General features: G+C 43.6%; 1 protein-coding gene across 2 annotated transcripts in view; it reads right to left on the bottom strand.

Annotated features, from left to right (window-relative positions):
- Positions 1–1821: 1821 nt before the first annotated feature.
- Positions 1822–17012, bottom strand: part of PCDH19 (protocadherin 19) — a 142654-nt gene continuing 127463 nt past the window's right edge. For both annotated transcript variants that reach the window (XM_087728313.1, XM_087728314.1), the window contains exon 5: positions 1822–2571. In XM_087728313.1, the coding sequence (XP_087584439.1) occupies positions 1979–2571 (593 nt within the window). In that variant the 3' untranslated portion in view covers positions 1822–1978. The remainder of the gene's footprint in view (positions 2572–17012) is intronic.

Below are 17012 nucleotides of genomic sequence, written 5' to 3'. Positions count from 1 at the left end.
ACCCCGCAACTGTCATAAAAATGAACCCGTTGCCAAGCATCCAAATTTTAATCATGCGACCATGGGAATGCTGCAATGGTCATGTGAAGAATAGTTGTGAAACCCTTTTTTCAGTGCTATCGTAATTTTGAACAGTCACTAAATGAACAGTTGTAAGTCAAGGACTAGCTATCAGGTATTTTCCAATTTAATTTACCTTCAATTTCAAGGGAAGCTAGCCGGAGAGAAATCCCCCCTCTCTGTCTCCCTGGTCTCTTCAAACAGGAAGTATGGTTTGACAGGGGAACTTCAGGGGGATGGAAGGAGGTGCAATGGAAAATAACAGCTCTAACCACAACATCCTCTACCATCTCCACAAGAAAGCCGGGATCAAAACGCCACCAAGGGAAGTTCCCAAGCACCCTGAGAGTTAAGGTAGGAAATCCAGAAGTGTCTTTGGCAAGCAAAGAGCACTTCTGAGAAACTGCAAGGCAGATTTTTAGCCCAGCAAGAAGTACAATGATCTGGGCCACTGGGCTTACTCACACTACTTACAAACAAGACAATACACGCAGTTAGTGCATTACTCATAACAGGATACTCATGGAACGCTGATCTACGTATGGTATATATAACAGGGTTCCCCAACTCCCAGGCCACAGACTGGTACCAGTCTGCGGCCTGTTTAGGAACCGGGCCGCACAGCTGGAAGTAAGCAGCGGGTGAGCAAGCAAAACCGAAACCATCCACACCCACCCACCCAGTCTGTGGTAACATTGTCTTCCACGAAACCAGTCACTGGTCCAAAGAGGTTGGGGACCGCTGATATATATTAGGACTCACTTATAAAGTTATAAGCTCAGTTCATTGCTCTGGGCTCTTGATAAGCCATAAGAGTTTAATAATAATAGGTCAACCCCTGGAAATCAAAGTTTGGAGAAATAACATTGTCTCCTTCCTCGAGGTTGTAAGAAAAGAAAAGAACAAGAACAAAAAAAAAGTTGACCTCATAAAAATGTCAGCACTTTGCATCTTTGCAAACGAGATAGAGAAACAAAAGGAGAGAAGGGCGGGAAAGGAAAAAAATCACCTGGCAAAATGATCAGAAACTGGGACAGGGCTGAATTTTGCAGGTTCCCCAAGTCTTTAGATTGTTGTTCATAGAACACAACCACAAGCACAATTACGACGACCCAAAAAAAGAACCCCAAAACTTGAAACGCCTTTCGTTTTCTTCCCCCCCAACACTCGACACACAGGAGTTTGCAATATCAAATACGATAATAGTACAGAGAAGCATGTGGCAGCGGAAAGCTTTCCGGATTGAGGGGTGAGTCATAGCAAAAGAGCACCATCTTAAGAATATGAATTCACTCTGGATACAGGGCAGATCAGAAGCTCCATAGGATTGGGTTATAGACTACACATGGTTTTGATTCCCACACTGAACCCTAATGAAGGAAGAGGGGAGGCACTTTGCCCACATCAAGAGGTCCTGAAATAAGCACAACCAAGTTCCTAGCGCATAGCCGCCCCCTCCCCTCCCATCTAAATCAAGGGCACCCACATTACAGATCGCCTAAGACGGAATGGAAGGGCTATTTCCCCCCCTCCCCCAAAAAAAATTCATGGGAGACCCAACGGTCAACCCACTTTCTTGCCAAGGTTGCTTGATCTGGAAAAACGCAGGGGAAAAAAATACTTTGCGGATAATACTTCCGTATTCCCGAAGGGCCCTACGTCACTTACCCCACTAGAGAAGAAACCGGGGAAAAGGAAAATAAAACGGTGTTCGTTTTGCTTCACTAGCCCCCTGATGAACCACATGAGATTGTCACATGAACGGTCGCTTCATTTTTTTTTTTATAAACAATACATTGAAGGAAAGCTTCTAAATACAGCAACTTTGCCTGGTGAACTGTCAGTAAGCTCTTAAAAACGGTGAGACGTGTTTGGTGACGGCGTTTTCTTTTCCCCCTTCCATCCGCGCGGGACCCCTTTAGAGTACAATATCCTTTAGCCTCTTCACGCCGGGCGAGTCTTTCTCCCTACATTCTTGTAGAAGAGGGTTAATTTCATGCACCATGTTCTCACTGTCTGCGCCCCTCGGCTCCGCTTCCATAGGCCTGGAGGGACCATTGGTCACAAATGGCTCTAGGTCGCGACTGGACGGGCAGTGAAATATGCTGTAGGACACCGACGGTTTGCCAGACGAGGGACTCTTCAAATGGACGGGCGAGGTGATGGGACTGATAGCTTCACAACCATTCCCAGCCTCCCGGATGGCCCCATTCACCTTTGGGCTACAGATGGGTGGATCCAATGTCCTTTTACCTTTGACATTGATTGGGCCCCGCTCCTCGGAAACAGGGTCACTCCTGTCTTTGCCAAACGTTGCAAAAGTTCTCTTGGCAGTAGAGTCTTCGTAAAGCTCCGTATCCACCGTGGAGGCTCCTATAGAGAGGGACATGACGTTCCTTCCATGTTCAGGAGATTTGCCTCGGGCGGGGGCAGGGTTCCGGGGCATCCAGCATCGGTCAGAATGGCCAAGGATCCGGCACTCTTCTCGACAGTGGAATCCTTCACTCTGATCTAAGGTCGGGAGACAAAAAAAGAGAGAAGAATGTTATTAAAGGGGTGCTTGAGATATGTGTTTCGTTTCACGTGTCTTCACGTCCCAGAAATTCAGTCAAGCTCTTTGAGTGGATTTAGAAAACCAGAACCTAGAACCATGATGGCGAACCTATGGCATGCGTGCTACAGGTAGCATGCAGAGTCCTATCTGCGGGCACACAAGCCATCGTCCAGCTCAGCTCCACCGCGCATGCGTGCACACCTCCCTCCAGCCAGCTGATTTTTGGGTCTCTGCCATGCATGCAGGAGACACATGCATGTCCATTTTTGTTCCCAGGAGGCTTCAGAGAGGCCTGCTAGGTCCAAAATGGGGCATCAGTGGGGGGGGGGGCGTGCACATACACAGGGGGAGTATGGGGTTGAGCGCATGCGTGGTGGAACTGAGAGCTTGGGGGTTGCATGTGCATGCGCAAGGGAGGTGGGCCGCATTCAAGGACAAAAGGGTTAGACATCATAAACTTAGGATATTTCTTCTAGGATTTGGTTGCAACAAAATCTGGAGGGGGAGGTTATCTTATTGGGTATACATTGTTCTTTATCCTTCTCTCCTTCATTCTCTGGGATGTAAGGGTATTTCTCAATTTACAATCACAATTGAGCCCAAAGTTTCCGTTGCTAAGTGAATCACTCCATTTGTTAAGTTAATAACCCGTTCGTTAAGTGAATCTGGCTTCCCCACTGCTTCCCAGAAGGTCACAAATGGGGATCATGCGACCCCAGGACATTGCAATGCTCATAAATACAAACCAGTTGCCAAGCATTTGAATTTTGGTCACGTGACCACAGGGATGATGCAACGATTGTAGGTGTGAAAACTGGTCAGAAGTCACTTTTTTCAGTGCCGTTGTAAATTTGAACTGTTACTACTATGCTTCCCCCCAAAAGAGAGAGAGAGAGAGAGAGAGAGAGAGAGAGAGAGAGAGAGAGAGAGAGAAGAAGAAGAAGAAGAAGAAGAAGAAGAAGAAGAAGAAGAAGAAGAAGAAGAAGAAGAAGAAGAAGAAGAAGAAGAAGAAGAAGAAATAATAATAATCATCACATGGCTCCCTTGTAGAATATCCTTCTTTTTCCACACTTGGTTGTTTTGAATGTAGTTAACACTGATACCGTATTTCCACGAAAATAAGACAGGGTCTTATTTTCTTGACCCACCCCCCCCACCCCAAAATAAGCACTTGGCCTTATTTTTGGGGCGGTCTTTTTATTTTTGAGGTGCAGCAGGCAGTGAGCATGGTCCCCTCATGGCTGCTGCTGTGTTGCAATAGTTTCGGGGAGGGCTTATTTTAGCGCATGCACTCAAAAGCTCAATTGGGCTTATTATCCAGGGAGGTCTTATTTTTGGAGAAGCAGCCTTGTAAGTCAAGGACTTCCCTCAAAGATAAGAAGAGCTTTCAGATTTGCAAGATCAGATTTGTGTTAGCGTTCATGGCTTTGGTTTCTGGTCCAGACTACCTGGAAGGGATGACATAGGGGCACCGAGTTTCCTAAGAAATGATTTGTTGATATTCAAGTCTCGTTTTCAAAAGTTTCCTGGGGAGGGCGCCATCGAAACCACGCTGCCATTTTGCCCAGAGAACAGAGGAGTTGGCACTCGCTCACCTCGTCTATAAAATGCCTCCTTGTTTCCTGTAACAAGCTGTAGACATTTGTGAAATGACATTTTAAAGGGTTGTTTTTAATCCCGGTGGCTCCCCCTTCTCTCCCACCCACCCCCCCTTTTCTTTTAACAAGTCGAAGTTCAACTTTCAACAGACTACGGTGTCAGCTGGCATTTCTACTGCTGCTGTTGTGCCTGTCAGAAAAGGAAAGCTGGAGGGAAACAAGTTGCAATGCGAAATAAATTAAGCTTGTGTTTGTGAAGTCAGCATTTCCCCCCCACCCTTCCCGATGCCAGTGCTAAGAGGCATGGGGCTTTAATGCGAGATATCCAGTTATAAACTCCACAATTAAGTTTACAGATTCTCACGCCTCCCCGTTCAATGTTTTAGTCAATTGCTTCTTGAATTAGTACAAATTATTTGAAGGTTGCTCTACAAACTTATGACCACAATTGATCCCAAAATTTACGTTATTAAGTGTCCCAAAGGTGCTATTTTTTTTTCAGGAGGCAGCTGGACTTTCTTGTTTTTTCTTTGAAGATGTTTCACTTCTCATCCAAGAAACTTCTTCAGCTCTGACTGGATAGTGGGGAGTGGAAGGATTTATATTCTTTGTAAACAGTTGGTCATTTGCATCCTTTTTACAGAGTTGTTGAGGCCACTTGGAGGTTTAACTGTATCCTCAGGAAACAAAGTCCAATTGAAAAAATATGGTTGGGACAACTATGACCTGGAAGACTGAGAATCACTATTCACAGATTCAGAATCTCTACAGACTTTTAACTATACAATTTGGGATGAACCGTGATCCGTCAAAACCGTGGTCCACAAAAGCGCGATCGACGAAAGCGCGCATTTGACGTCATCACAGCGCGACGAAAAAAATTAAAAATTGAAATAAAAATAAAATTAAAGCAAGCCGATTCACATAAAGGTAAGGGTTAGGGTTAGGGTTAGGGTTAGGGTTAGGGTTAGGTTTAGAGCGTTAGGGTTACGTTTAGCGTTAGGTTAAGGGTTAGCGTTAGGTTTAGCGTTGGGTTAAGGGTTAGGTTTAGGGTTAGGTTAAGGGTTAGGTTTAGGGTTAGGTTTAGGGTTAGGTTTGGGGGGTTAGGGTAAGGTTTTCGCTTTATTTTTACATTTATCGATCACAGCGCGATGTTTTCGTCGCGCTGTGATGACGTCACGTACGTGCTTTCGTCGAGCGCGATTTTGTCATCCGCGGTTTTGTGGTGGAACCGGGATGAACACCCTTCGAGTGTGAGTGAGTATGAATGGATTTCCAAGCAATTACAGCCTTACAGGAACTAATTTCACTATTCAGGTGACCCTGAGGACACAGATAAACCAGTGGTGGGATTCAGCCGGTTTGCACCTATTCGGGAGAACCGGTTGTTAACTTTCTAAGCAGTTCGGAGAACTGGTGGTTGGAAGAAATCTCCTTTTGTTTTTTTCCGCTTTACAGGGCTAATCCGGTAAGGAAGGCAAGGAAGGAAACATTCTGGTGTTGTTTCTAGCCTCATCTCTATTGCCCTGCTTACAGAAACTGACCTCTCCATTAACCCTTATTACATTGTAATACCTAAGGGGAAGCAGCGTCCATCGGTGTGAGTGACGTTGAGTTGGCCACGCCCACCTGGTCACATGACCACCGAGCCCCTCCTGCGCAGCTGGTCATTAGGGCAGAGAACTGGTTGTTAAATTATTTGAATCCCACCACTGAGATAAACCTTCAAGTGCTTCAATGACCCTCTAAAAGGATGTAGGGAATATAAATCCTTCCATTCCCCACTATCCTGTCAGAGCTGAAGAAGCTTCGTGGATGAAAAGCAAAACATCTTCAAAGAAAAAAACAAGGAAGTCCAGTTGCCTCCTTTAAAAAATAAAAAGCACCTTTGGGACAACCATGACGTGGATGACTGAGAATCTCCACAGACTTATGTTCTTAAGTGAAACATTTGCTACTGTGAATTTGTCCCATTTTACATCATTTCTTGCCATGTCTTCTCAAAAATGCAACTCTTGGGACCCTTAAATGGGACTTACTGCTATGTTAACATGCAGAAGGTTGCAAACAATTTATTAAATGTTCCGCATCCTCTTCCTTTCCGTTCAGTCAACAAGGGAGCGTAGGCAGAGATGTGAAATTGATTAGGCAAATGGACAGGGCAAAAGAGGGCAAGGAAGTGATTAATTATGCTCCCAATTGTATGCTACCCCAAAAGGCAGCTTAAATTCCATTAAAGGGAAAACCAGCAAAGCTCCATTAAAAGACAGTAGGATGCCGTTTTGTCCTACTTTACAGTAGCTGTACGACTCCGTTGTTACGCAACAGCACTTGCTTTGTTGTAAGAGCTGAAAGTCAGCCTGAAGGGTTGTTCAGGCCTTTGGGACCCCACTTAAGAAGCCATCCTAGTAAAAAAGGTCCACGTTTCAACAGCACCATCATGTTTTCTAATCTGGTCCTCATCATAATCATCTCAGATAGTCACATAATTTTCCAACCAAGGCTTTAATAGCAATGAGGTTGTCAACTGTGAAGCTGACCCGACCGGATCCATTTTGGAGCTTCAGTGTTGCCACACTTGAGCTGAGGGATAGGAAGGGGGAGAATAAAGATAAGCTGGGTTTTTTTTTAGCCAAAACAAAATACTTTCTCCTGGGAACCAAGGACATTCTCACATCTAGTCAGAGAGAGAGAGCGAGGAGGAATGACGTTACCAGGCAACCGGACAATAACCTGATTGGACCATGTGGCTGGGGAATTCTTGGAGTTGAACTCCACACTTCAACTCCCAGAATTCCCCAGCCAGCATGGGAAGTCTGGGAGTAGAAGCCCATACGTTTTTAAGGTTGTCAGGTTTTACAGTTGCCAAGGTTGGACTCCCTGATATTTAAAGGATTTCTGATCCTTTAAAAAAGAAAATATAAGAAAAATACACACTCACATACAGAAGTGTTTGGACAAATGACAGGCAGTAGACCTGGTCTTCAATTTTAATACCCTGTTTCCCCCAAAATAAGATCTCCCTGGATAATAAGCCCAATCAAGCTTTTGAGTGCATGCTCTAAAATAAGCCCTCCTCCGAAAATCAACCCTCCCCAAAATATTGCAACACAGCAGCAATGAGGTGACCACACTCGCCACCACATGGACCTCAAAAATAAAAGACCTCCCCAAAAATAAGGCCAAGTTCTTATTGGGGGGGTGTCAAGAAAATAAGACCCTGTCTTATTTTCGGGAAATACGGTATCAGTGTTAACTACATTCAAAACAAGCAAGAGTGAGAAAAGAAGGATATTCTACAAGGGAGCCATGTGATTTCTTCTCTCTCTCTCTCTCTCTCTCTCTCTCTCTCTCTCTCTCTCTCTCTCTCTCTCTCTCTCCCTCCCTCCCTCCCTCCCACCCTCCCCCTCCTTCTCTCCCCCTCCCCTCCCTCCCTCTCTCTCCCCCTTCCCCCATCTATCTCCCTCTCTCTCCCTCTCCCACCCTCCTTCTCTTTCTCTCCTCCCCCCCCTCTCCTTTATCTCCGTCCTGAAATATAATCTCCTTCGCTTCAGGTTGGATCACACACAGATAGTTCAACCTCTGGCGTGCATTTCTAAGTAAACAGCAGATAATGGGATCCATTTCTGCACGAGAAAACTGAACAGCCATTGTCGGTAGTAGGGTTGATTGACAAATAGTCTCGCCCTCTCTAGGCATTTTCTGATGCAGCTGAAATAGAACATTTTTCTCCTGGCCCAGAGTAATTTTGGCATGCACTTTCCTGCCTTGGAACCCAGCCAAATCTCTTAAGAAAAGCTCTTTTCTTTAATGGGCCATCATCTCCTAACATCCCTCTACTCTCTCCTTTTCCAAGCAAGCCGCAAAGGGTTAATGCTAACCAAGCAGAGTGGAATGACGCCTTCAAGGGTTTGACGTCATCACAGCAAACTTTCAAACCGTGGTGCTGCCAACTTCGCTAAGGGTTCGCAGCCCAACCGTCTGAGGACCGTTCATTTAGATGCTTCAGTGTACCTACACATTAATTCCAGATTTTCGGCTCCATTTGTATTTCCACCACACTCCAGCAGCACCAAAAAAAAATAAAAGGAGAAGCAGCAGCAGCAGCTAATAAAAATTCTCAGCACACAACCCAATGCAGCAAAATGTGTATCTGTGAGCGGCTTTAGGACTTAAGAGGGAATCCACTCACTGGAAAGCAAACCTTAAGACATTAGCTTGGAAGATGGAGGGAGGGAAGCCGCAAAGAAAGAACCGTCTGCTTAGAATCCCACATCTCAAGAATATTCTCTGCTCCATCATGTAAAGAGCAATACAAACAATAACATTGGGAGTAAGATTCTGAAGCTCCTGCAACAACACACACACACATACAGTGAGACGTCGGCCTAAGAATTGTTGAAATGTTAGGCTGCATAAACAGAGGGACAGAATCAAGATCATGTGAAGTGTTAATACCACTTTATAATGCCTTGATAAGGCCACACTTGGAATACTGCATCCGGTTTTGGTCTCCACGATGTAAAAAAGATGTGGAGACTCTAGAAAGAGTGCAGAGAAGAGCAACAAAGATGATTAGGCGACTGGAGGATAAAACATATGAAGAACGGTTCCTGGAATTGGGTATGTCTAGTTTAATGAAAAGAAGGACTAGGGGTGACATGATAGCAGTGACTAGTATATGCTCCTCCTCTAGTCTCAAATTCTACAGTGCTATTCCAAAGAAACGTTGGTGCTTCAGTTTATCTTCTCTTTAATCACAACCTGCCAAACTCTGAGCTAAATATCTATAATTTCCTCCCAATGCACGTATCCATAATTGTATGACAGATTCCACGTATCTGGTTGTGAACTCATTGTTCATCAAGATGTGCTCTTAAACGCCCTCGGGCTGCGCATTTAGACACTAAAGCTTCCATTTTTTTAAAAAAAAAACAACTTACAAGGGAGGCTTTGTGTCTTAATTTATTGAAGCCAATCCTCTCTTTGAAGCACTCTTCAAGGACAGCTCTCTATTTGAAACGCTGTCCGGTCCAAATCCATTTTTTTCTTTTTAGAAGTTAAAGAATCGGGAGCACAAATCCATGAAGTGATCTATCAATACTGAACAGCAGAAACATCAAACTGAACAGCTCAGCCAGTCTCCAAAATGATGGGCTGAGCTGCACTTATGCATAGATTGCACTTACACAACTCGTATCGGTTGGATTGTATAACCTGTCATGTCAGAGTGTGCACAGTGTGACTACTATTTTGAGACAACCCAGGAGCAAAATATAGTACCCAGAGGTTTTATCTTTCAAACAGTGGTTTATCTACAAGGCGTATACATACATACATACATACATACATACATACATACATACATACGGCAAAGCCAGGCAATCAAGCAATCTTCAACTATAACACAGAAGCACACACAGAGAGGGAACGAGAGGGCCTCTCTTATATAGACAGCCTCTTAAAATGATAACCCTGCTGACTTACTCTCATTGTCAGGCCTGCAGCCATCTTTTCTTGTGGATCCTTGGCCTGCCACACTTTCTATTATTCTACTACATTGTGGGGAAATGGGAGGGGGATTGTAGAAGTGAGACGCGATGTAGCCATAACAAAATTCTTTCTAGAAAGCCAAGGTCATCCTTTGTCTCTGCACCTGACCGGAACTGGATGAGTGGAACTGCCAGCATGGCAGTGGGAGATTGGACCATGTGATGGGTTTATGGGTGTGGGGGCAAGATCTTGAACTTTCAACTAGGTGGGGAAAACCTGGAAGCTTTCAGATTTGGCTTTTCCCAGATGTGCCAGCACAGCTCTCCTAATAAATTGGAACTTTGAGCAACTCTTTGCCTTGGACTCTGATTTAATTTTGGATGCTATTTGGAACCCTGAAATTCATTGCATCATCTCAGTTTACAGCCTTACAGCAGTGGGTTAGCTGTTAAATCATCATTACCTTAACATCATCTATTACAGGTAGGCCTCGACCTACAACCACAATTGACTTCCCAACATTTCTGTTGTCAAGTGAGACATTTGTTAAGTACATTTTGCCCCATTTCATGACCTCTTCTCAGACCTGCAGTTATATCCCTTTTAGGATCTTTGGCCTGCCACACTCTCTCTTATTTCATTATGCCGTTTCATTAGTGTAGTAGTTGGGAGGGGGGAATAGAAAGGAGTAGAATTGTGGAATGTGTTGTTGTCATTCTTTTCTAGAAGCCCAAGGTCATCTTTTGCCTCTGCATCTTTGCACCTGACCGGAACCAGCTGGGTGGAGATGCCAGCATGGAAGAAGAAGATTGCACCACGTGATGGATTTGTGGATGAGGGGACAAGATCATGAACTTTCAACTGGGTGGGAATCTGATGTAGCTTCCAGAATTGGGATTCCACAGATGTGCCATGATGTCTGACTTATTAAATTGGAACTTTAAGGATCATTTTGCCTTGGACTCTGATTTAATTCTGCATGATACTTGGAATACTGACACCTTTTTTTCCTCGGTTGTTAAGTGAATCATTGCAGTTGATCAGTTAGTAACATGATTGTTAAGTGAATCTGGCTTCCCCATTGATTTTGCTTGTCAGAAGGTCACAAAAGGTGACCTCATGAACTTGGGACACAGCAACAGGGATAGCAATATGGCAAAAGCACTTAGACTTATAAACCGCTTCATAGTGCTTTTACAGCCCTCTCTAAGCGGTTTACAGAGTCAGCCTATTGCCCCCAACAATCTGGGTCCTCGTTTTACCCACCTCGGAAGGATGGGAGGCTGAGCCAACCTTGAGCCGATGAGATTCAAACTGCTGAACTGCAGCTAGCAGTCAGCTGAAGTAGCCTACAATACGGCACTCTAACCCCTGCACCACTTCGGGCTCATAAATATGAACCAAGGATCTGAATTTTGATCACATGAACACGGGGATGTCGCAAAGGCCATAACTGTGCAAAACACTCCTAAGTCTCATTTTTCAGTGCCATTGTAACTTTGAACAGTCACTAAATGAACCGTTGCTAAGTTGGGGGCTGCTGTATTTTTGCTATAGAGCTCAACGGAAGTTTCAAAATCTCTTCTGCCATTCACAGAGCATGATTCCGAATTCGCAATGACCCAGCACATCAGGAATGTGATATAAGGGTTGACCCATTCACCTAATTCAAACCTTTGAATTATTGCTGATGGAATCGCCGCAACAGCCCAGGAGTTGGAAGTTGAAACCGATTGTGATACAAATGCTTGAGGATTCAATATCACTGTTAAATGTTCCTTACCGACTACCCAATTTTGCACGTAGCTCTGCAGCCTGGACATTCACACTAGAAGTCTGAGCATTTCACTCAGAGAAGGGGAAAAAAAGTGCAATCCCTTCCAATCCTTGGATGCTTTTTTGTGGGAGTGACATTTAAGTAGAAAACCCAGGGGCGGGGGGATATAGAATAAGAAGAGGGCAATAAAGGCAATAGAGTTTCTCTAAAGGAGGAGGAAAGAGAAATTTATTTATTTGAGGACGTCATCAGAAAATGTAGCAGACCAAGCCATGTTAACCAAGAACTTAAGAGCAAAAGAGACCTGGTTTCTGGTCAAATGGATTTGAGCCTTTCTACCAGTAAGGAAGGGATAAATGGCTCAGTGGCTAAGATGCTGAACTTGTCGATCAGAAGGTCGGCAGTTCGGCGGTTCGAATCCCTAGCACTGTGTAATGGAATGAGCTCCCGTTATGCGTCCCAGCTTCTGCCAACCTAGCAGTTCGAAAGCACGTAAAAAATGCAAGTAGAAAAATAGGAACCACCTTTGGTGGGAAGGTAACAGTGTTCCGTGCGCCTTCCACATTTAGTCATGCTGGCCACATGACCAAGGAAGAAGATTCGCAGTGTACAAATGACTTTATTTCCACCCCCCAATCTATTTTGGATTCAAAGAAATAAAAGAGTCCTAAGTTTTAATAAGCCCTATTTTAGGTATAGGGTAAGAATCTTGCTTTAGAACAAGAGGAGGCTGGGATTTGCAAGGCAGCGCCAAACTTCGTTGCCCATTTGGCAACCATATGGTGCGATCAGCAACGGCATCTTTCCTGGGTATCAGCAAACATCCCGATCATTTAAAAAAAATCATTTCAAAATCTTCCCAGAAGCTAATAAATTTTACAACACTTTCTCATTGCAACAAAGGAAGGCTTAGTTCCAGACAAATTAAAAGTAAATTGACTGCCTTGGGGAAACATATTCAAATATCACTTTTCTATGTTGGAAAAACCTCTTTCCCTAAAACAGAGAGAAAGGGAATGAGAGGGGCTGGAATGGTAGAAACCGCATGGAAATAAATGGCAAAGCTTCAAATCCCTGTTTGCAAAATTGGGTAGTAGGTAGAAAAAAAAAATCAGAGTTAAAATAAAATGCAAATATACCACTGGGGTCCAGGCCTAACATTTGTGCTTGAATGCATGAATAATAAATACGAATAAATAGTAAACATAAAGGGAGCAAACATCGCTTTCAGTGTTCACCCAGGGTTATCCATCTCCCCCAGACTACCTAGACAGAAATATTACATTTTGCTTCAGGGTGCAAGGGGGGAAGAAGGAGAGACCATTTTATTCTTCAGAGGCAATTCAATCAAAGGCCAAATTGAGATTCCAAAAAGGCTCCCATCCTATTTTTATGACCCTTTTGTATGAACGTTGGTATATTTATTGTGCATAATGAAGGAGGAACGATGGCTCAGCAGTTAGATGCTGACCTTCAGGCTGGAAAGCTGACAGCCTGGGTTTGAGATCCAAGTGCCATTGAGATGGGGTGAGCTCCCATTACTTGCCTCAGCTCCTGCCAACCTAGTCCTTCGAAAGCATGCAAATGCAAGTAGATCAATAGATACCACTTCAGTGGGGATGTAATAACGTCCCATGCCTCTCGGCGTATAGTCATGCTGGCTACATGACCACAGAAATGTCTTCCGACAAGACTGATTCCCTCGGCTAAGAAACAGAGACGGACGTTGGAGTCCTAGTGGATGATCACTTGAATATGAGCCAGCCGTGTGCAGCAGCAGCCAAAATAGTGAACACAATCCTGGGTTGTATAAACAGAGGCATAGAATCAAGATCACGTGAAGTGTTAGTGCTGCTTTACAAAACCCTAGCAAGACTGGACTATTGCAATCAATTTTGGTCACCAAACTACAAGAAAGATGTTGAGACTTTGGAAAAAGTTCAGAGAAGAGCAACTAAGATGATCAAAGACCTGGAGACTCAAACATACAAAGAATGGCTGCAGATTTTGGGTCTGGCTAGTCTAAAGAAAAGAAGAATTAGGGGTGACATGAGGGGCAGTGTTTCAGTATTTGAGGGGCTGCCACAAAGAAGAGGAGGTCAAATTATTCTCCAAAGCACTTAGAGGGCAGGACAAGAAACAATGGTTGGAAACTGATCAAAGAGAGAAGCGACCTGGAATTAAGGAGTACCTTCTTAACAGCTAGGACAATTAACCAGTGGAACAGCTTGCCTCCAGAAATCATGGGCACTTGATCACTGGAGATTTTTTAAGAAGAGACTGGACAGCCACTTATCTGAAATGCTATAGGTTCTCCTGCTTGAGCAGGGGGCTGGACTAGAAGACCTCCAAGGTCCCTTCCAGCTCTATTCTATTCTAGAATACCGCCTCCTAGTGTCAAGGGAAACCTTTACCTTCATTGTGCAATTATAAATCGCCCAGGTGTAAGCGCTATTGAGGCTATAGGACAAGTTGTATGCCTTCACACATACAACCCACCTCAACCTCCGTATGTTGGCAATTATGTGACTGAATTCATAGAATTCCGCCATCCAGTTTGCCAAGCTTGTTTAATGCTATGTGCGTCTGTGTGCAAGTGCATTAGTCTTCCGTATAGCATTAAACCAACTCTCTACAATCTGAGTAAAGCCCTACTCAACTATTTACAAGCACAAGCACTCACTCACTCACACACACACAGACACTTCTGTTTAAAGACATATGCTTCTTCACATGGACCTTGGATGGGTAATTAAAAGCTTGCAATCTCTACAGAAACATGAAAGCTCAAAGGAACATGCCATGTTCATTGTTCGTGAACAATCAACCTATCCTTGAGTGGTTTTTGGAAAGAGAGCTTCAGCTAGTCAAACGCCTACCTGTGTGTCATTAAAAGCCCTTAAAACAAACCTGGGCACTAAATGAATATATTTAGTCCCATACAGCCGATTGTGAGAAGAGAAGAAAACCTGAAATAAGGTTGACTAAGGTGAGAAGATCCTGAAATGCTGCCTGTATTTTTCTGTACAGTGTAATAAAAGGGAAATAGGAGAGAAGTAGCTTTTCTTTCTTTCTTTTTACCTGTTGTTTTCTTCTTCCCCCCACCTTCCCTTTCCCTCCCCCAAAGCTATAAATCACACAATAAAGTCAACCAGGTAAATAAAAACAAAGGATTACAGAACACATATATCTCACGTCTTTGATCAATAAGCACCACTCATACATTCAATCTACAGCTCTGAATGCATCTCTGGGGCCATTATAACAGATGACACTTCCTAACAAATCATCCCCTATTTTAAGTCCTGTTTTATAACAAAAGGGAGGGGGGGAAAGATAGGTAAATTCAGTTCTGTTGAAAAGTTTTCAGATACCAGAAAGTGGCTGTTTGATTCCAGAAATTGTTATCTGAAAGTTTGCATTGCACAATAAAAGAGGTTTTTTTTTCCTCCAGTGGGGCCCAAAAGGAAAGTAAGGATTAAACCTGAATCAGGAATCCAACATGAAAACAATTAAATCAATGTCCCAAACTATAATCTCATCTCAATAATGGACAGCTCCTGTTTATCCAAGAAAGAAAATTCCTACTTGTTTTAAGGAAGTTTCTTTTATCCTATGTGAATCAAACGAATCACAGGAGAGGGTCAAATAATTTAAACCATTAATTTTTTTCCTGTGGTTCCATAGCTTGCTCCTGGGAAAGAAAGCTATGGCAAATCTGGACAGCGTACTAAAAAGCAGAGACATCACCCTGCCAACAAAAGTGTGTATAGTCAAGGCTATGATTTCCCCAGTTGCAATGGATGGCTGTGAAGGTTGGACTATAAGAAAGGCTGAGCATCAAAGAATGGAGGCCTTTGAACTCTGGAGAAGACTCCTTTGAGTCCCTTGGACTGCAAGGTGATCCAACCGATCAGTCCTAGAGGAGATCAACCCTGACTGCTCTTTAGAAGGTCAGATCCTGAAGATGAAACTCAAGTACTCTGGCCACCTAATGAGAAGGAAGGACTCAATGGAGAAGAGCCTGATGCTGGGAAGGATTGGGAGCAAAAGAAGAAGGGGACGACAGAGAATGAGGTGGCTGGATGGAGTCACCGAAGCAGTCAGCCAAACTGATCTATATAGCTGATGAATCTTCTCTCTTGCCACCCCCCCCTTTTTGTCCCTTTTGCAATGAAAGGATGGCTGATCTTTAAATAGTTCAGCACCCTCAATCCTGGATACCTCATCTGGGTACTATCAGTCCTGGATAGTACCCAGATGAGCGTGAGAAATTTCGACAACCCTACAGCTGGAAACTAGAATGGGTAATAGGAAACACACACCACAAAACAAGAAACCAATTTCAGAATGTTGGAAAAACACATAGCAATCCAAGGTACTTCCTTCTTATGTATTATTGTATTATTATATCTACTTTCTCTGGATTAGCTTGGTTGTTTGTAAGTTTTTCTCCTTTCCAAGGAGACAAAGCGGAGGAGATATTACAAGACAGGTGGAACAAAGAGATCAGTACAGCTTGCAAAGGCATCAACATCTGGACATCCTTTGAGAAATACAAACCACCTTCAGCCAAAGGTCACCACCCACTCATAAATCAAGAAGCACCAGATTCTCTTCTAAATCCCCTCATACGACTTCACATCCGAAGACAAACCGAGAGGGAATGAGCTCAGAATCACAACAGAACGGGAAGGAGCCTTGCGAGTCTTCTGGTCTAGCCCCCTGCTCAAGCAGGAGACCCTACAGGATATTTGCAGAGGTGGGATTCATAGCAGGGGTCACCAAACTTTTGGACCTCAGGGACCACTAAATTCATAATTTTAAACCCCACGCTAATATGATTTTTTTTTTAAAAAAAAAAAGATGAACAGCATTTAGTGCAATATAAAAAATGCAAATAAATTTTTTTTTGCCGACCGCCAAAATTTCCTCACAGACCACCAGTTGGTGACCTCTGGTATTTAGGGTCCCCGTGCTTGAGCAGAGGGTTGGATTAGGAGATCTCCAAGGTCCTTTCCAACTCAATTACTCTGTTATTCTGTTTTTTCAGAAACCAAGGGAGCAAGGACCTTAAAAAATGGGATCACGCAAAAGCTGAGCTTCCAAAGTACCAATAACCAGTGATCTGAATGCAACCCTCGTGCCCTCTAGTTCAGACCCGCATCTGAAATGCAGAAAGGGGATTAAATGTCTTGCTCGGGATAAAGCTCGGCTGGATTACCAAACACAACTTTATTGAGTCAGTTTATTTATTTCATCATTTATTCATTCAACTTCATTGAACTGGTGGATTTACAGCTGTCAATACTAATCCATCTTTTGCATGCATTTTATAGGTTTGTTTTTTTTTACCCTTCCTTCTCTATCCCAATGATGAGTGTATATGTGTGTGCAAGTTGCTGGCGAGTTCCTGCTTTTATTGCAGCAATTTTCTTCTAAGTCAATACTGATTACACCTAATAAACACCATCCAATTACAACAAATACATTTTTATAAGAGGCTGGCTGGGGGAAAATTGTACTGGCT

The sequence above is a fragment of the Thamnophis sirtalis genome, unplaced genomic scaffold, assembly GCF_051295495.1.
Source record: "Thamnophis sirtalis isolate CommonGarterSnake01/CBP01778 unplaced genomic scaffold, rThaSir2_p1.2 scaffold_13, whole genome shotgun sequence".
In the NCBI taxonomy this organism is placed as follows: Eukaryota; Metazoa; Chordata; class Lepidosauria; order Squamata; family Natricidae; genus Thamnophis; species Thamnophis sirtalis.
Note: the sequence above shows the minus strand (reverse complement) of the source record. Positions and strands in the feature narration are given on the sequence as shown.